Raw genomic sequence first — 22,347 nt, 5'->3', positions numbered from 1 at the left:
TGCATCTTATTCTGTGAACAGCCTATAAACGCTTGTGATACACACCAGTTTGGAATGTTTATGCAGCGTGTATGTTGAAATCCCATATACTTGGATGGACTAGCAAAATAAAACCGATTATAATGTAGGTCTTGTTTTTTTTTTAATGTTTTTAATACTTTTTAGGTTTTGTGGTTTAAAACCTTAAAATGTTTTTAAACAACGTTAATGCATATGTAAAAAGATAAAAAAAAATAAAAAAAATCTTAAGCCGTGCATGTATTGTATAAGAATATGCAATGCTGGATTTTCGTAAATTTTTATTTTTGGTTATTTATTTTGATTTGATATTTTTTTAATTTTTATATGCTGGTATTATTTTCTGTTCTTATCCAGATTTTGATAACTATTTATATATTTATTAATATCCTTTAGAATACAGGTTTGTAATTTCAAACTATCTAATGAGATCTAAGCTTCACAATTCTGATGAATTTGAAAGTTATATTGATCTAAGAAGCAGACTCAATTTAAAGGGACTGTAAAGTCAAAATTAAACTTTCATGATTCTGATAGGGCATACAATTTTAAACAACTTTCCAGTTTACTTTAATAATCAATTTTGCTTTGTTCTTTTGGTATTCTTTGTTGAAAGCTAAACCTAGGTAGACTCATAGGCTGATTTTTAAGCCCTTGAAGGCTGCGTCTTATCTCAGTGAATTTGGCAGTTGTTCACAGTTAGACAGTGCTAGTTCATATGTGCAATATAGATAACATTATGCCCACTCCCGAGGAGATATGCAGGAGTCAGAACTGAGTGGCTAAAATCCAAGATTGTGAATAGCACTGAGATATGGGGGCAATCTGCAGAGGCTTAGATACAAGGAAATCACAGAGGTAAAAAGTGTATTAATGTAAAAGTGTTGGTTATGCAAAACTGGGGAAAGGGTAATAAAGGAATTATCTTTTTTTTTAAAAAAAAAACAATAACAATTTTAACATAGACTGTACCTTTATGTTTTATAGTGATTTTGGAAGTTAATCACTAAATTTGGAAGTTAATATCCTAAATTTAAAAAATAAATATGGCAGCTCTTCATTAGCTTAAGTATTAATAAGCACAGTTAATATAAAGTCTTGAACTGAGTAATGTGTTGCAGAATTAAAAGTAATTTTTATAAATTCATGAATAGGGAAGAAAATAAATTATACATAATTGTGCATAACTAAGCATTTTGTATAATAGATCTGCAGGGTTAATAGTGATAAAAGTACGTGTGCTAACAAATGAGACCATGCCATTTTCACTATAGTGGCCGATTAAAGAGACACTGAACCAAAAAAAATATTTTGTGGTTCAGATAGAGCGTGAAATTTTAAGCAACTTTCTAATTTACTCCTATTATCAAATTTTCTTCATTCTTATGGTATCTTTATTTGAAATGCAAGAATGTAAGTTTAGATGCCGGCCCATTTTTGGTGAACAACCTGGGTTGTTCTTGCTGATTGGTGGATAAATTCATCCACCAATAAAAAAGTGATGTCTTCTTTTTCAAATTAAGATAGCAAAAGAAAATAATTGATAATAGGAGTAAATTAGAAAGTTGCTTAAAATTGCATGCTCTATCTGAATCACAAAAGAAAAAATTGGGTTCAGTGTCCCTTTAAGTAACACTCAATAGATTATTGTATAGCCCAACTGCAAAAAACCCTACAGAAAATCTAAACTACCACCTTATATTTCCTTATTTAAATGTAAGAGAATCTGTTATATTTTAAAGTTTAAATTAAACATGACATGGGAGCACTTAAAGGGCCACTGTAAGTAAATATTTTCTATGTCTGTTACTAACTACCCCAAATACACTTTTTATCAATAGCATTTCATTAACATATCTCTACCGTATATCAGATATCTTGTCTGCAAATTTAATTGTTTTCCAAACCCACTCCGTGGGTATCCTTTGCTCTGTACCAATCCGTTTACAATACCTAGGTTTCAAAATGGCGCTTTAAACACAAAGTTATTGGTTTAAGTATTTTGAACATGCAGTGCTGAAAATAGTGGGCAGGATAACGTGACATCATCGGCGAATAAAAGATATAACTTTTAGAACGTTATGAAACTTCGTTTTGGAGAAAATATAGGTTAGTAGGTTTTAATTAATGTTTATTAACTTTAATATGTTAGTTGTTTAGCTTAAAAATTATAACAGAAAGTAATCATTTAAAGGAATATGAAACAGTGCTCCTTGAGTAAAAAACATAAATATATGGTAAAACCCTAATTTTTTTCCCCAGTATTAAAAACATTCTGTAAGACATACGTTTTCCTGTAGTTTCCATATGAAAATCTTATTGCTGCCAACCCCCTCGGTATCCTCATTGTGCCCGGTTTATTACAGAGTTCTACCTGAGTAGAACAATCAAGGCAGCCCGCATGCGCAGTTTCAATAGATATGAAGCCACACATGCGCATATTGCTTCAGAAGACTCTGATGCAAATCCAGATCTTAGTGTGTAGCACTTTCACAAGAATAAATTTGGCTACGAAAAGAGCCAAATGCCACGTGGGCCCTAAATCTTCCATATTTGGCAGTGAACAAAACTGCCAAAAGCACATTGCTACTGCGCACTGATCCTTAAATGTCAATAACAGAGCAGAATTTAAAAATCATTCTGGTAGAAAATAATCTAATTAGTGGTTCAGTATGTGCTCAGGTGTGGGCCTGTGGAATTTAAACTATGGAGTTTGTTAAAAAATATATATATTTTCATAAAAAGGTTAAATATAAGTTGTTTAAATAGAAACTAACAGTAAGTATCAATTACTAACTTATAAAGAAAGCTCCCTTGTGGAGAGAAGTAAGCTTTCTTTAATTAAAAATCTGACAAGAAAATAAAAGTGAATCCTGTACATGAATATTTTCTTTTAAACATTGTACATATTCTTTTTATAAATATTAGACTTTCAAGCATCCTCTTATATGTAGCAATATATATATATATACATACATGAGTGAGCTAAAGTGGTACAATATACACAGTAGAAAACAAATCTCATTAATAATTCCCAGTTGCTTTTAATATTGTAACAGACGAAAAGAAAAATGCTGCAATTTGTGTATCTGGCTCTGACTAATTTATAGTGCATTTAATCATTCATACCAAATTGAATAAACTTGGTATGTGTGGGCTTAAGATGATTATGTTCCAAGCTCCAGTTAAAAAAAATGGACAGTTTATTAATAACATTGAGCAGTTTTCTTACATATCTATGTTTTTTACAGTATCATTAGAATAGTCTCCATATGTAGAAATAAAATGTCTTAAATATGGTATAAAATAGTATTCTAATATTTGTCTATATAATATTTATGTTATCATGATAAACTCACATTAAAAGGACAGGGTATTGTTAAATAATTTTTTGCGTAATGTTTTGGCAATGACTTGCTATAACAACTGCAGAGTTTAAAATATATGGGAATGTGATCATTTATGTATATTTGCTATATGCAATAGCTGTTTCTGTTAACTGAAGCTATATAATAATCAAATGGGCTGAGCTTCCAGAAAAAGCAGTTCGTATTAGCTTATCGTTCTATATTTACACAAAATGCTCCTTGTCTTATCTCTCTTCATACGATAAGATCAACACTTTGAACCTGACGATATAAAGCTCTCCACATAGATGAGATGATATAAAATGATCCTTCGGCACTGTGAGATCCTTCACAAGATATAAAAAAGGCAAATTTTGTTATACTACTCTAAGGGACATTCATTGCCTTTCTGTATGTGAAGGAGATACAAGCCCTGTGTAGTATAGCATTAAATTAAGAGAGTTCTTCTGCATTTACACTTTGTGCTTTGCATTTTATATTACGTTAGACTTCAGTTTTATTTCATTTTTTTTTTACATTTCTATAGATTCTTTATACAGCAGTGTATTAAGGATTGTAATTTCACAAAATCTGATTATGCTTTGACAGATTTTTGTGTAACTGACAGCTTCAGTTTCCCTTAGCGCTTAGGGCTGAACTCATTGAGTTCTATAAGAAAAAAGGACAGAACCTGGAAGTCCCAGAGAGATAAGAGATGTCTTCCATAGAAAGTAATAAGGCTTTCTGAGATACAGAATTTCACAAGGGAGAGTGAAGTTAACAAGAGAACACATGGGACTCATTAAAATGCTCAGTTTGTAGCACATGCAAATTAAACAGGAAATATTTCATTACAATTTAACTTACTAATGCCTGTTACCTTTAGTTTAATATATATTACTTTTCTGTCAGTTAAATTAGGGTATTGTGACCAAACTTCACCTGCATACAGCTAGTGAGTTAATTCAGTGAGACCATCTTGTTTAAAATGCCTACAACATTTCATGAGAATTGTGAGAGAGCCCATGGAACTCCCCTGGAGCCCCAATGGAACTCCCCTGGAGCCCCAATGGAACTCCCCTGTAAAGTAATATATACTAAACTAAGGTAACAAGCACTTTCCAGAAGCTATCAGAAGATACACAGAAAGCAAAGTATCATACTAATTTGTTAAAGTAACACAAAAACTTTAAAATCAAAACATAATCATCTTTTTTGTAATATCACTGCTGTATCGAAATATAAATGCATTAACATACAAAAGAGAAAGTGTAAAGCTTAAATGTAATACTACTGAAATGACCCAATCTGAAGTGTAAAGTAAAATAAAATACAAAATGCTTTATGGCACTCGACTTGTTTCTCCCCAAACAGAAATGCAGAGAACACCCCTTAGAGAAGTATAGCAGCATTTGTCTGTCTATAATCTTGTGAAAGATCTCTCAGTGCTAGAACATCATTTTAGATCATCTCATTGAGTGGAAAGCTTTATGGGAGGCATCCTTCATCTCTCTGGGACTTCCAGGTTTCGCATTTTTTTCTTATAGGATTCAGTGAATTCAGACCCTGTGAAGCCTGCTATATAAATTTTATACAAGGCAAATATTTTCTCACCAGGCCCTTAAAGAGAACAATGGGAAATTAACATTTTATTAACTCTGTCCCACCACCCATTGAGATTGTATCTTCTTCTAAACCTTTGTGTGTAAATAGTTTCTCTATAAACAGCCCTTAAGTACGGAAATATTCAGTATAGGTGAAAACATCTATTTCAAATTACAAAATAATGGTAATAAATGTAAAACAGTCCAGCGGGTAAAATGGATCATTCCAATATAACTTCCTGTGGTATCAAGTGAACAATTCCTAAAACTCTCATTGCATTCAGTAATTAATTATCATCAGTAAAGTAAGTATGTGAAATGTACAGTGGTCTCACAATAGCAATACAATGAGATAGAAATGGTCCATGGTTTTTGAGCACTGATTTTCTAATGCTTCTCACTATTGCATTGCTAAACTCCAAAAGGCATACATATGGTATGTAAATTTCTCTGATAGTTAGATCTTTAAGTAGGGTACATTGCATAATGAAGGATATTGAGTTTATTGCAAATATACAAATCCATACTCCATATTTATTTTCTAAACCAACTGTATGGGCCCCAATCATATTATAAAGGGGTATTATTGTTGAACTTTAAATTGTAAAATCATATTTTATTTCTTTCTTACAGTTAAACCAACAGTAATTCAAACATATATGTACGTAAACAGCATAGGGCCAGTGAATGCTATAAATATGGTAAGTATAATGCATGTTAATATTTTTATTTCCTCTTTTTGTCTCTGTCAATTATATGTGAAATGAACTTCAGTGGTAAAGACATACTTTATTTATATTAACATTTAAATTTTAATAAACTAATCAAATATTTTATATAGTGCTAGCCTGCTTTACTAGGGCTCCAAAGCTTGATAAATGAGGCCTATTTTTAACTCATTTCTATAAGATTATCCAGGTGCTTTTCTAAATGTATTCCAAAACTGTAAAAGTGGGCATTTTATCAAGTACATGCAGTATATATATATATATATATATATATATATATATATATGTGTGTGTGTGTGTGTGTGGTATGTACATGTATATATCTAAAAATACAATAATACACTCACAATAGCTGTCACTTAGGAAGTGATTTATCAAGCTGAGGCAGACAAGAGTGCACATTTGCACCCCTGTCCGCCGCAGCTCACCTCCGGTGGGCTGAATTCCCCTGGCGGAATTCAGCACTGCACACGAGCGCTATTTTGCGCTCGCATGCAATCCTTCCCCTGCCCACACACAGTCAATCACACGTGGGCAGGAGCTGTCAATCTCCCCGGCAAAAGCCTGCTGAAGAGGTTGATAAATCGACCCCTTACTATATTTTAGGTAGAGAGAAATATCTGACAGAGGCACACATATCTGTACTGTCCAAAAGCGGAAGTGAAAGTAATTAAAGATGGCAGAGCTTCACACAGTCTCCAACTTATACTTGGTTACAAGTGGACAGGACAAGCCTGTATGGCATTTAATGCCTGACTTGCTATCAGTCACATCAATCAGTTGGTAATACTCTGTCAGGATTGGACAAGGGATTAGACCCCCCTGTACATCACTGTAAATGAATGAACTGATTAATCAAATGATCTCAGCTCCATCACTGCTGTCTTTCTTGCCCCTTTTTTGGTGCTGAAAGTAAGAAATGAAACAAACTAACAAAACTGTAATTTGTCAATTTGTCTAGTAAAGTTTCTGAGAAATGATTGAATTGGAAAAAAATGCGGACAAATCCGTTGGAGTATCTGGTTGCATTTATATAACATTTAAAATCAACTTTGACAACAGTTAAACATGTGATTTATGGGATACTGTGTAATAGCCCATTGCAAAGACATGAGACGTACAGAAGATTCAATAATACATACGTACCAGAGTACAGCTTGCAAACAAAATCCAATTACTTTTACAAACTCAACTTCAGGATCTCTATTCACTCACAAATTAAATGCACTCAACACATCAGAATACATCCTGCAGACAAACATCAATCAGATTTGAAAGATTAGCAGATTAGGAAATCTTCCATTCACTCAGAACCTAAGGTCACTCAGCACAGCAGAATACATTCTACAAACAACCTTACTTCAGATTTTCACACTTAGCTGCTGATCCTGTATCCACTCAGCCTAAGATCATCCAGTACATTAGAATAAAGCCTGCACACAAACTTCATCAGATTCACACAGCCTCTCTTTCCACCACCCATCATCCTTAAAGGGACATGAAACCCATTTTTTTTTTGTTCATGATTCAGATAGAGTATTCAATTTTAATCATCTTTCCAATTTACTTCTATTATTATATTTGCTTAATTCTTATGGTATCATTTTTGAAGCAGCAGCAATGCACTGCTGAGAGCTAGCTGAGTACATCTGGTGAGAAAATGACAAGAGGCATATATAAGTAGCCACCAATCAGCAGCTAGCTCCCAGTAGTGCATAGATGCTTGGAAGCCTATCCATGTATGCTTTTCAACAATGGATACAAAGAGAATGATGCACATTAGATAATAGAAGTACATTGAAAAGTTGTTTAAAATTGCACAAACCATGAATCATGAAAGTTTAATGTTTGAGTTAACTGTCATTTTTGAGCTTACACTATAAGAAAAGATGAACATTCTATTCTAATCCCACGATTTTTTTTTTTATTCAAGCCTCTCTATGTATTGCCCTGTTAAAATAAGTTTGTACTATCCTCCTATCCTTACTTTTAATACACTTAGCCTTCCATATTCAAATAATTTCTAATCCGTAACTCATAACCAGTGTTCCAGCTAAGGCCAGATTTTGTGAGTGATGAAACAGTTAATACGGTAATAGTGTCCTAAGAGACAAAATGGAAAGAGGTGCCTAATAGCGCAATAACGTTTAAAGCAATACACAAGAGAATAGGTAATGCAGCTGGGTACTCACAAAATACATTGTACATCCAGACCAAGGCTTCAGAGATGCTCGCCTGACTCACACCCTCAGACTAGGCAGCTGGGCCACGAAAGGGCTCGTCTCTGGTGACGTCTCTGGTGACGTATCAGATGCAGGAAGGAACACAACTGGTCGATATTAACACCTATGATAGGTTTTATCTTCTGAGGAATGCCTATTCCCTGTTTGCAACAATCTCTTTAATTCAATCTTGGAATATGGTGCCGCCTTTCTCATTAGCCTGTTAGTCCTCTGGAAACGAATATAGAAGTAAGTGAAAAATGAGCCTTTATAAAAATCCTTTTGGATAGTGCTTTGTATGCTCCCAAGACTGCCAGTTCCTGTGATCGAGTGTCCGTGATGTCAAATGGATGGGGCTTATTATAGGTGGTATCCGGAGCTCAAATTTATGCCCTCTTTACACTACTCTCTCCCAGATTCCTCTGCCTTGCAGCGTTACTCTCCTGAACGCATTTCATCTGCACTCGGGCAGGCTTTCTCAACAGGTAATGTGGTAAGGTAACCATACCTTTTTGTCTGCATTGTGTAGTGTTTGCTAACTGCAGGGTGTGGTTACTTATTGTAACAGAAGACACACAGGATGCAGGCACTACTCCAAAGCCCAAGCATTTAAATGTAAAAAAATCCTTTATTGTAACATATTAAAAAAGTACATGGACAGACATGGCAGGACAGTTATAGGCAGTCTGATGGGTTCATATTTCTTTGCTTACGCCCTTCAGAGGGTTTTACTTCCGGGTGGTGTGGACGTACGCCGAGTGCTGCAGTTGCATCTCTTCCTGTGGTTACTTATAAACTGTTTCACTATTGGGCTGCTCACATAATCTAGTCTTAAAGGGAACACTGTCCATAACTCACAATGACCATTAATCTGGCTTTCCTCCCTCGCAATCACCATTTTTTGTGTCACTTATTCTCCTTTAGATTGTGTGCTTGAGAGCCTTACTATTCTTAGATGTCAATCACAATCTTTTAGCACAGTTTAGCAAATTATTTATCTACAATAAAAGCTAGGATATTTTTAAATGATTTTTAAAAAAACAATTAAAGTTGAATTTTGTCACCCATATCAAAGACAAGATATGATATAATTAAAATGTTGTTTTTTTTTTTTTTTTTTTTTTTTAAATGCTAATTAACAATACATAGACACTTAAATATTCTTCTGTAACTTAATTTTATCGGAAGAATTCCATACAGATATCTTTGGAAGATGTGTCAACACATATTATAAAAAATGGTGTTGCTGATATGTAGTCAGGTACAATAGGATATACTTCACATTGTATTTAACATGGAAAATGCTCCTGCAATTCAAACTAAATTTGAACAAAATCCCCAGCATTTCTTGATGTTCATTTCAATAGATTAGTACCTTGAAAATGTAATATGTATTTGCAGTTTTTATCAGATTTTGCTTATTTCCTATCCTGTTGAATCAAAATGTTGTTCATTGTCTCATATTTTCATGATATATTCAAATCCTTTGAATTAAATGTACTTTATTTGAACAATGGGATGTATTTCACATTCATTTTTTAATATATCATCTTACCATTCTTAAAGGGACAATAAATACTAGATACATTGAATGCACCTACCTCTAATTATGGGTACTGCCATTTTGGAACCTATGTTACACATATAGAAAAATCAGCACTGAGATGCAGTAAAAGCTAGATTTTATTATGGTGGGACCCATAACTAGAGAGAGACAGATAATAACCTCAATACTAAGCTTATAAAATGTATTTAGTGATTAAAGACCCTTTAAAGGGACAGCAAAGTCAAAATAAAATTTTCATGATTCGAATAGAGCATGCAATTTTAAACAACTTTCCAATTTACTTCTGTTTTTAAATTGGTTTCATTTTATTGGTATCTTTTATTGAAGAGTGAAACTAGGTAGGCTCAGAAGAGCTCAGGAGTGTGCGTGTATCTTTAGTACTCTATGGCAGCAGTGTTTTGCAACATTGTATAACAAAGTTACAGATAATGTTGCAAAACACTGCTGCCATAGAGCACTAAAGACACACGCACACTCCTGAGCTCTTATGAGCCTACCTAGTTTTACTCTTCAATAAAAGATACCAAGAGAATGAAGCAAATTTGAGAACAGAAGTAAACTAGAAAGTTGTTTAAAATGGTATGCTCTATCCAAATCATGAAAGTTTAATTTTGACTTTACTGTCTCTTTAAATAATGTTATAAAATACTATTATGCTTACATTTAACAGAATATTTGATTAAAATAATCTACTTAGAAAATACACTGTGTGCTCTAACTTGTGTGTTCTAAATGTTTTGGTATTTCCTATTTGCAGGAATACACAATTGATATATTTTTTTCTCAGTCCTGGTATGATAGACGACTGAAATATAACAGCACGATGAAAGTATTAAAACTCAACAGCAATATGGTTGGTAAAATCTGGATACCAGACACTTTTTTTCGTAACTCCAAAAAAGCAGATGCCCACTGGATTACAACACCCAATCGATTGTTGAGGATATGGAATGATGGAAGAGTCTTGTATACCCTTAGGTAAGTCTGCATTCTTTAATGTCTTATATATTTTTGATATCTTATCAAGATAACATTTCAATATAGTACATTTAGTTGGGCATAACATTTAAAAATTATAAATGAATATTTCCCAAAGAGTAAATCTTAGCATTTTGTACTTAGTTGAGATCAGAACATATAAAAGCAACAGCTTTTTGCCCCATGATTTTTTTATATTGAAGATTTAAAATGGATTCCTTTTTATGTTAATGATACATTAATAAAACTGGACAAACAACTACATTTTAGGCATGGGTAACATTTTGGGATTCAGCATTGGTTTGTGAAACAAATGCTGAATATGGTTGCAGGTATCAGCATTTGTTTCACTTCATACCTGAATATATCAGTGTGAAAGAGTGCAAAACCATATATTTGTGTGCTGCACTTTCACACAGATACATCAGGTGCCAAAAATTAACAAATAAAGATGCCTGCATCCATATTTAGCATTTGTTTTTCAAACTATACAGAATCTTAAATTTTTTCCATGCCTACTAAATTTACTCTTACAGTTTGTTAGGGCCAGATTAACTTGGAGCGCAAAATTGCGCTTTCGAGAGTGCAATATTTGTGCTCCACTAGTTATACCAGAACATGTAATTGTGCTTTAGTATTAGAAGTGACCCGCAATTGGTATGGAAGTTTTGCGCTCATGAGAGCACGCTTCCATAGGCTCTCCAATGGGAGCCTTGTTCTGATTTCGTCATACACAGCACAAAACCTAAGCACAGTGAAGGGGGTAATTAGGGGAGCAAATTTAAAATATATATGTACAGTATATGAATATATACATATACATTTATATGTGTATATACACATATTAACACATAAATATATATGTATATAAGTATATAAGTATATATATATATATATATATATATATATGTGACATGCAGTGAGGTCAGAGGCTGGTGAGGCACTGGCAATAATACGCCCAAAAAAAAACACACACACATGCATATTATTTTATATCTATATACACATATACATACACACACAAACTCTCTCTCACGCACACACTAACTCTCTCTCTATCACTAACTCTCACTCTCTCTTTCACACACTCTCACTCTCACACACTCTCACACACACTCTCTCTCACACATAGTCTCTCACTTTTTCACACACTCTCACTCTCTCACACACTAACTCACACTATCTCTCTCACCCACTCTCTCTCTCACACCCACTCTCTCTCACACACCCACTCTCTCTCACACACCCACTCTCTCTCACACACCCACTCTCTCTCACACACCCACTCTCTCTCACACACCCACTCTCTTTCTCTCCCACACACTCTCTCTCTCTCCCACACACTCTTTCTCTCTCCCACACACTCTTTCTCTCTCCCACACACTCTTTCTCTCTCCCACACACTCTTTCTCTCTCCCACACACTCTTTCTCTCTCCCACACACTCTTTCTCTCTCCCACACACTCTTTCTCTCTCCCACACATTCTCTCTCCCACACTCTCTATCTCACACACTCACTTTATCTCTCTCACTTTATGCAAATACTCCAGTAAGTGGCAGGGCTTCCTCACGACACTATATAAAGCAGAGATTACACAGCATGGATTAGTTTACAGTGCATCCATGTATTGCTATTGCACAGTGAAACTGCAAGTCTGTTATCAACACTTGTGCACAATATGAACAGAACAACTATAAGCCTTGTATTAAAACATGCAACACACTCTCTCTCTTTCACACACTCTCTCTCACACTCTCTCTTTTACACACTCACTTTATCTCTCTCACTTTATGCAAATGCTCCAGTAAGTGGCAGGGCTTCCTCACAACACTATATAAAGCAGAGACTACACAGCATGGATCAGTTTACAGTGCATCCATGTATTGCTATTGCACAGTGAAACTGCAAGTCTGTTATCAACACTTGTGTACAATATGAACAGAACAACTATAAGCCTTGTATTAACACATGCAACACACAGTGAAAGTAATATTCCCAACATACATGGAATTATTCTAAAGCAGTACATTTCCAATAGGAAGTTGAAGAGCCTCAGACTGAGAATATCATACTGGACTTAGGTTCAGAACCCCAAATAGCTAAAAAAAATCCTATAAATTCTCTTAAAATATTTTTTTTTTAATTTAATTTTTTGTGAAACAATGTGTGAGGATGAATACTTGCTATTTACTACACCGTTTTAATTTCATAACATTGAATTACATTGAAAGAAGTCTGTATAGTACCACACTAATAACTAAAATCAGGTGGGTTGTAAAAATTACATCATGGATATCCCAAAGGAAAAGTGATTTATGCACCAAATATGTGCTTAGCTTACAAAGAAAATCACATTTCACTTTGCAAAAAAATCAACACAGCCACAATATATTGTATAAAATGCAGCTGAACCAAATTATTATGAAATTTATTGTCATTATAAGTAACCTTGGGAGTTATGTTATCAGTACTGTAAAGTCATACAATACACAGCTGTCAGCTCATCATGCACAATATAATATGGGTAATATCACATTAGTTATTCCATTAGTCTAAAGAGCAAGATTATTTTTTTTTTACCCACATGAAGACATGATAGACGAAAGCCCAGCCCCTGGGTCTCTCCAACATATTGTAAAGATAGTTTTGCAGTTTTCTATACTTTATATTCTTCCGGCAACTCTGACTGCTGTTATTAGACAATGGCTTCCCAAGCATTCTTATGTGGGCTCCCTACTTCCCTCTCCTGCTCTCCTGTAAGCCCCCTCCTGCCCTCGGCAGTGGGGTGACGTGAAAGCTGGTACAATGTGCTTCAGAGTTCTTGTCAGTCAGACTTGCTAAATGTCGTTAGGGATTGAATATCGACGAGTACTGGTTAGCTAATATCTACAATAGTTAAGTTAAACATGTCTGCCACTGTGCCATATGACAAGAATAAGAGGTATTAGATTGGAGTCAGACATTAGGTGCTGCTGTCATCTGTTACAGAATGCTAAGTTATGTAGCCAGATTATAAATAACGTTATTTATTGTCAAGTGGTTAGTGACATGCAATATCACACACATCTTCTTGTTAGGCAAAAGGGATGTAGATGACAGCAGCACCTTATGTCCAACTCCAATCCAATACCTCTTATTGCTGTAATGTGGCCAGTGCCGGCCTTAGGTGTTCTGGCACCCTGTGCGGGCTACTTCTGTGGCCCCTCTCCATGTTCACCTAAAAAAAAGCTACCAATCAAAAGCTAGCTCCCAGTAATGCATTGCTTCTCATGAGCCTACATAGGTATGCTTTTCAACTCAACAAAGGATACCAAAATAAAAAAATATCTACTATTAATAATAAATTAAATAAATAATAAACTCTAATTAATGCCTGGGATAAGCATAAGACTATCCTACATACTAATAAATACCTTGGATAAGGACAAGGCTATCCTACATACTAATAATGCCTGTGATAAGCACAAGGCTATCCTACATACTAATTACAGGACTGATGGGTGTTACATGGGGGTGCTGAGGCTGATTGGAGTTACAAGGGGGACCCTGGAGCTAATGGGGTTTACAGGGGGGCCCTGAGGCTGATGGGGTTTACAGGGGGGGTGCTGAGGCTGATGGGGGTTACAAGGGGGCGCTGAGGCTGATGGGGGTTACATTACAGGGGGGTGCTTAGGCTGATTGGGGTTACAGGGGGGGACCTGAGTTTGATGGTGGTTACCCTAATCAGCCTCAGTACCCCCCTGTAACCAACGTCAATCCCTGACCCCCCCCCCTGTAACCACCATCAGTCCCTGGAACCCCTGGAACCCCCTATAAACCAAATCAGCCTCATCACCCTCCTGTAACCACTATCAGCCCCAGGGCCCCCCTGTAACACCAATCAGCCTCAGCACCCCTTGCAACCCCAATCAGCCCCAGTTCCCCCCTGTAAACCCAATCAGCCCCAGGGCCCCCCTGTAACCCCAATCAGCTCCAGCACCCCCCCCCCCCCGGTAAACTCCATCAGGCCCAGGCCCCCCTGCAACTCAAATCAGCCAACTCACCCTCCTGTAACCACTATCAGCCCCAGGGCCCCCCTGTAACACCAATCAGCCTCAGCACCCCTTGCAACCCCAATCAGCCCCAGTGCCCCCCTGTAAACTCAATCAGCCCCAGGACCCCCCTGTAACCCCAATCAGCTCCAGCACCCCCCCCCCCGGGAAAACCCCAATCAGCCCCAGTGCCCCCCTGTAAACCCAATCAGCCCCAGGCCCCCCCTGTAACCCCAATCAGCTCCGGCACCCCCCCGGTAAACCCCATCAGGCCCAGGCCCCCTGCAACCCAAATCAGCATCATCACCCCCCCCTGTAACCACCATCAGCCCCAGCCCCCCCCCCTGTGACCCCAATCAGCTTCGGCGCCCCCTGTAACCCCAATCAGTCTCAGCTCCCCCTCTAAACCCCATCAAACCAGGGACCCCCCTGTATCCCCAATCAGCCTCATCACCCCCTGTAAATCCCATCAGCCCCAGGGCCCCCCTGTAACCCCCATCAGCCTCAGCACCCCCACCCTGTAAACCCCATTAGCCCCAGGGTCCACCCTGTAACCCCAATCAGCCTCAGCACCCCCACCCTGTGTAAACCCCATTAGCCCCAGGGTCCACCCTGTAACCCCAATCAGCCTCAGCACCACCACCCTGCGTAAACCCCATTAGCCCCAGGGTCCAACCTGTAACACCAATCAGCCTCAGCACCCCCTCTGTAACCCCCATCAGCCTCAGCACCATCTGTAACCCCAATTAGCCTCAGCACTCCCTGTAATTCCAATCAGCCTCAGCACCCCCACCCTGTAACCCCATAAGCCCCAGAGTCCCCCTCGTAACCCCAATCAGCCTCCATGCCCCCTCTGTAAACCCAATCAGCCCCAGGGCTCACACTGCACCTGTTGCCTAGTATCGGCAGATGGTTCAGCTTCTCCCTAGCGCCTTGTCTCCACAGTGTTACACTGTCAGGGTGTACTTACAACACACTTGATCGTGCACCCCCCCCGCTGCCATAGCCCCGCCCCTGCCGCCACCTCCCCCTCGGTTTTTTTTTTTTTTTACAAAAAAAAACTGCCTTCTGCAAATTAGGTGTCCTCTGGGCTGGGCTGTCACGGTCCGTCTCAATTACTTACCGGTACAGTAGTAGGGCAGGGCAGCAGCTGATCCCTTGAAGTTGATGTCCAATTACTTGAATCCGGGCTCAAGATGGATCGATGACAGGTCACGGGAGGCAGCAGTCTCTCCTTCCCACCAGTACCATGCTGTCTATTCTGCTCCCTTGTGCGTGCACAGGAAGCCAATCAATGCTGGTCATGTTCTCCTGGTACTGTCAATCACCAGGAGAACATAACCCTCTCTGGTTGGCTACCTTGCTAGGAGTCATCAAGAGAGATGCCTCCTATTGGTCTCAATTGTGTGTGCTAATATTTTGACAGCACACAGCTTTTCCTATGACCCATGTAGTGCTATTTCCTATGACCCATGTAGTGCCTGTTCCTGCCTCTCCATAGCCGTTACATGGAGAGGGAAAAAATTGTGAATATTTTTTTTTTTTAATTAAAATGGAACTAAACTTTGCCCCAATATTGCAGGGGAGGCCCTGTCTCCTATGACTGCACGTCCCTGATCAGCAATGTAAAGGCACTTTTTAGTGCTGTTTTTTTTTTTCTAACACCCGCTCACTTTATCCCCTCACAAATGCTACAATATTATTTTTTTTATTATTAAAAACTACAACACACTTTATTTTGGGGGCAATTGGAGCACATTTTGAAAATTAACCAGATATCTAATAACTGGTTAATTTTTGGAGCTCTATTTGCTGTCGCAAGTTTGCGCGAACAATAACCAGCCACTTGTAATGGCTGATTATTTATCGAGCGTCTGTAAACGGGCAAATTTGCCCATTTACAGGAGCACAATAAATTAGCGCTCCACTTGTAATCAAGCCCTAAATAAATTCACTTTGCCCAAATAGAAAATTGTGTTAAGTATAACCCCCCCCCCCCCCTCTGACTATAAAGACATATTGAAAATTTAAAAAAGTTTGGAAGGATTTGAAAAATTTTAATATCCAAATAAATCATCACCAAAATCGAAATGAGAAATAAAATTGTGGTCAAACTATATTGAATGCATTTTTTTCTAAAGTTGTACAGTTTGTCTGTTATAATTTTTCTGTATTTTAAGACTCAAGTAAAGTAGAGATATTTCTGTAATTCCTTTCTGTATTTTTGTTTGTAATATACAGTATATATATATATTTTATTTTTTATTATTACCACTACTACTATTATTGTTATTATTATTATAATTTTAATTGGTATTATTTCCGCATACCATTTAAAAATGATCAATTTTTAAATATAAATGAGGAGTGTGAAAAATAGTGATGGACAGTTCTTTAATCCTAAATCAGAAAATATCATGTATTTATGCATTCATTTTAAAACCTACATTTGTAAAGGAAAACAAGACTTATGCTTAGCGAAAAATGTCTTTATGTTTTATGAAACTAAGTACAAAAATTGATCTTTTTTTTTAAATTCATGTGGTTATTTAGTTAATGACCAGCAATTATTAGTTATTTAAAGGGACAGTAAAATCAAGCGTGAACTTAAATGGATTGGCTAGATCATAAAATTGTAAACAACTTTCCAATTTACTTCTATTATGAATTTTGCTTAGTTCCCTTGAAATACTTTTTAAAAGAGTAATCCTAGGAAAGCTCAATAGTGTGCAAATGTCTTTACACATCTGGCAGCACTGTTTGTAATAATGTTTATTGCAAAGTTAAAGGGATGGTAAGGTCAGAAATGTTCTGTTCGCAATTATACACTTTTAATCAAATGATACATTTTTCTAAATACTTTGTGCTGTGCTTTCTTTGCCGTTCAGCAGCTATTGCGGTCCAAAAATATGTCAATTTCCAAACCCACCGTGAGGCTAATTTGCATTAGCTAATCACGGTGGGTCACCTGTGTTCTCTCTTCCCTGCAGTTCCGGGTACAGGGATGAAGCCTAACGCATGCGCTCTGAAGTGAGCAAAGTTAAAGCATGCACTTTCTTTTTTGGAATTCACAGACGTCAGAGGTCTAGTGGTCATGTGACCGCAGTCATTCATGAACCGGAGCAGACAGCGGTGGTGAAATATGTTAATTACGGCAGATAATTTATGCGTGCAGAGGAGCATTCAAGACCGCCCTTTGTAGGGGGCTGGAAAATGTGACGTGATAGTTACAAATAGAATAAAGTTTTAATACAGGATCAGAGCTTCGTTTGGATAAAATTGTAAGTACAATCACATTAAGTTACAATATTGGATCGTTTGCTTTAAAAAAAATTGTTTTTAATCTGACTAATCCTTTAAACATGCACTCTATGGCAGCAGCGTTTGCAACTATGTATAACATAACTATAAACATTGTTCCAAACACTGCTGCCAAATGGCTAAAGAAATAGGCATGCACCTGAGCTCACATAGGATTACTCTTTAACAAAGGATATCAAGAGAAATAAGCAAAATTGATAATAGAAGTAAATTGGAAAGTTGTTTAAAATTAGATCAATTTAACATTTAATTTGAATGTCCCTTTAAGATTAATTTGTTCATGTCTTATGGAGTATTTGTAATATCAAATAAGTAAAACAGCAATATTAGTCGTTTTGAGTACCTTTAAGATTAATACTAAATAACCATGCTATTGTACTAAAGTAATGAGAATTGTTCTATTTTTGGATAATTGAACGTTCATGAGCAACATCTATTATGCAACGGTATAAACTTACATTTATTTTTTATTGTTTTATGTGGCTTAATTCAGAGGTGCAGTCTTTATAAAAAAAATCAATTAACCATGCAGAATGTTTTTATTAGGTTTAGTGAATTCCAGCAATTTAAATTAATTGTTATAAACATTGTTACAAACACTGCTGCCAGATGGCTAAAGAAACAGGCATGCTCCTGAGCTCACATAGGATTACTCTTTAACAAAGGATATCAAGAGAATTATGCAAAATTGATAATAAAAGTAAATTGGAAAGTTGTTTAAAATTAAATGCATTTAACATTTAATTTTGACTGTCCCTTTAAGATTAATTTGTTCATGTCTTATGTCTTATGGAGTAATTGTAATATCAAATAAGTAAAACAGCAATATTAGTAGTTTTGCGTACCTTTAAGATTAATACTAAATAACCAGGCTATTGTACTAAAGTAATGAGAATTGTTCTATATTTGGATAATTGAACTATAATGAGCAGTATCTATTATGCAGCGGTATAAACTTACATTTCTTTTTTATCGTTTTATGTGGCTTAATTCAGAAGTGCAGTCTATATAAAAAAAATCAATTAACTATGCAGAATGCTTTTATTAGGTTTAGTGAATTCCAGCAAAAATGTTGACTAGAATCAAAATGAATTTTAAGTTGGTAACATAATATTTATATGATGTTGCAGAACTTAAAGGTGCATTTGTCTCCAGACCATACACAATAGAATCCCAATTATTTTAACCAAACCAGTTTGTGTTAGCATTGAACCCAAAAGGCAATCACAAAACAAATAAAGTTTGCATATTTGTAATTTGCAATGAATAGAGTGTTTAATAAACTATGTACAGTGGTTTCAGATCCTATAAGTATTCGATTATGAGTGGAAAGCTATTTTGTGCTCCCGCTCACAAATTAAGGCCTAGATTTGGAGTTTGGCGGTAAAAGGGCTGTTAACGCTCCGCTGGCTTTTTTCTGGCCGCACCATAAAATTAACTCTGGTATCGAGAGTTCAAACAAATGCTGCGTTAGGCTCCAAAAAAGGAGCGTAGAGCATTTTTACCGCAAATGCAACTCTCGATACCAGCGGTGCTTACGGACGCGGCCAGCCTCAAAAACGTGCTCGTGCACGATTCCCCCATAGGAAACAATGGGGCTGTTTGAGCTGAAAAAAAACCTAACACCTGCAAAAAAGCAGCGTTCAGCTCCTAACGCAGCCCCATTGTTTCCTATGGGGAAACACTTCCTACGTCTGCACCTAACACTCTAACATGTACCCCGAGTCTAAACACCCCTAGCCTTACACTTATTAACCCCTAATCTGCCGCCCCCGCTATCGCTGACACCTGCATATTTTTTTTAACCCCTAATCTGCCGCTCCGTAAACCGCCGCAACCTACGTTATCCCTATGTACCCCTAATCTGCTGCCCTAACATCGCCGACCCCTATATTATATTTATTAACCCCTAATCTGCCCCCCTCAACGTCGCCGACACCTGCCTACACTTATTAACCCCTAATCTGCCGAGCGGACCTGAGCGCTACTATAATAAAGTTATTAACCCCTAATCCGCCTCACTAACCCTATCATAAATAGTATTAACCCCTAATCTGCCCTCCCTAACATCGCCGACACCTACCTTCAATTATTAACCCCTAATCTTCCGAGTGGAGCTCACCGCTATTCTAATAAATGTATTAACCCCTAACGCTAAGTCTAACCCTAACACTAACTTAAATATAATTTACATCTAACGAAATTAATTAACTCTTATTAAATAAATGATTCCTATTTAAAGCTAAATACTTACCTGTAAAATAAATCCTAATATAGCTACAATATAAATTATAATTACATTGTAGCTATTTTAGGATTAATATTTATTTTACAGGCAACTTTGTAATTATTTTAACTAGGTACAATAGCTATTAAATAGTTAAGAACTATTTAATAGTTACCTAGTTAAAATAATAACAAATTTACCTGTAAAATAAATCCTAACCTAAGATATAATTAAACCTAACACTACACTATCAATAAATTAATTAAACACAATTGCTACAAATAAATACAATTAAATAAACTAGCTAAAGTACAAAAAAAAAAAGAACTAAGTTACAAAAAATAAAAAAATATTTACAAACATAAGAAAAATATTACAACAATTTTAAACTAATTACACCTACTCTAAGCCCCCTAATAAAATAACAAAGCCCCCCAAAATAAAAAATTCCCTACCCTATTCTAAATTAAAAAAGTTACAAGCTCTTTTACCTTACCAGCCCTGAACAGGGCCCTTTGCGGGGCATGCCCCAAGAATTTCAGCTCTTTTGCCTGTAAAAGAATAAATACAATACCCCCCCCCAACATTACAACCCACCACCCACATACCCCTAATCTAACCCAAACCCCCTTAAATAAACCTAACACTAAGCCCCTGAAGATCTTCCTACCTTGTCTTCACCATACCAGGTTCACCGATCCATCCTGGCTCCAACATCTTCATCCAGGTTGGCGATCCATCATCCGGTGCTGAAGAGGTCCAGAAGAGGCTCCAAAGTCTTCCTCCTATCCGGCAAGAAGAGGACATCCGGACCGGCAAACATCTTCTCCAAGCGGCATCTTCGATCTTCTTCCATCCGGTGCGGAGCGGGTCCATCTTGAAGCAGGCGACGCGGATCCATCCTCTTCTTCCGTTGTCTCCCGACGAATGACGGTTCCTTTAAGGGACGTCATCCAAGATGGCGTCCCTCGAATTCCGATTGGCTGATAGGATTCTATCAGCCAATCGGAATTAAGGTAGGAATTTTCTGATTGGCTGATGGAATCAGACAATCAGAATCAAGTTCAATCCGATTGGCTGATCCAATCAGCCAATCAGATTGAGCTCGCATTCTATTGGCTGTTCCAATTTGTTATTTTATTAGGGGGCTTAGAGTAGGTGTAATTAGTTTAAAATTGTTGTAATATGTTTCTTATGTTTGTAAATATTTTTTTATTTTTTGTAACTTAGTTCTTTTTTATTTTTTGTACTTTAGCTAGTTTATTTAATTGTATTTTTTTTTAGCAATTGTGTTTAATTAATTTATTGATAGTGTAGTGTTAGGTTAATTGTAGGTAATTGTAGGTAGTTTATTTAATTATTTTATTGATAGGGTAGTGTTAGGTTTAATTATATCCTAGGTTAGGATTTATTTTACAGGTAAATTTTTTATTATTTTAACTAGGTAGCTATTAAATAGTTCTTAACTATTTAATAGCTATTGTACCTGGTTAAAATAATTACAAAGTTGCCTGTAAAATAAATATTAATCCTAAAATAGCTATAATATAATTATAATTTATATTGTAGCTATATTAGGATTTATTTTACAGGTAAGTATTTAGCTTTAAATAGGAATAATTTATTTAATAAGAGTTAATTAATTTCGTTAGATGTAAATTATATTTAACTTAGGGGGGTGTTAGTGTTAGGGTTAGACTTAGCTTTAGGGGTTAATCAATTTATTAGAATAGCGGTGAGCTCCGGTCGTCAGATTAGGGGTTAATAATTGAAGGTAGGTGTCGGCGATGTTAGGGAGGGCAGATTAGGGGTTAATACTATTTATGATAGGGTTAGTGAGGCGGATTAGGGGTTAATAACTTTATTATAGTAGCGCTCAGGTCCGCTCGGCAGATTAGGGGTTAATAAGTGTAGGCAGGTGTCGGCGACGTTGAGGGGGGCAGATTAGGGGTTAATAAATATAATATAGGGGTCGGCGGTGTTAGGGGTAGCAGATTAGGGGTACATAGGGATAATGTAGGTGGCGGCGCTTTGCGGTCGGAAGATTAGGGGTTAATTATTTTAAGTAGCTGGCGGCGACGTTGTGGGGGGCAGGTTAGGGGTTAATAAATGTAATACAGGGGTCGGCGGGGTTAGGGGCAGCAGATTAGGGGTACATAAGTATAATGTAGGTGGCGGTCGGCAGATTAGGGGTTAAAAATTTTAATCGAGTGGCGGCGATGTGGGGGGAGCTCGGTTTAGGGGTACATAGGTAGTTTATGGGTGTTAGTGTACTTTAGAGTACAGTAGTTAAGAGCTTTATG

The 22,347-nt window shown here is 36.7% G+C and overlaps 1 protein-coding gene across 1 annotated transcript in view; it reads left to right on the top strand.

Annotated features, from left to right (window-relative positions):
* The window catches only part of GABRG2 (gamma-aminobutyric acid type A receptor subunit gamma2), a 286,835-nt gene that overhangs the window by 115,424 nt on the left and 149,064 nt on the right, over window positions 1-22,347 (top strand). The window contains exons 3-4 of the mRNA XM_053719588.1: window positions 5,603-5,670; window positions 10,244-10,464. Of these exons, the coding sequence (XP_053575563.1) occupies window positions 5,603-5,670; window positions 10,244-10,464 (289 nt within the window). The remainder of the gene's footprint in view (window positions 1-5,602; window positions 5,671-10,243; window positions 10,465-22,347) is intronic.

The sequence above is a fragment of the Bombina bombina genome, chromosome 6, assembly GCF_027579735.1.
Source record: "Bombina bombina isolate aBomBom1 chromosome 6, aBomBom1.pri, whole genome shotgun sequence".
NCBI lineage: Eukaryota > Metazoa > Chordata > Amphibia > Anura > Bombinatoridae > Bombina > Bombina bombina.
This window is presented reverse-complemented; position numbering and strand designations above follow the sequence as displayed.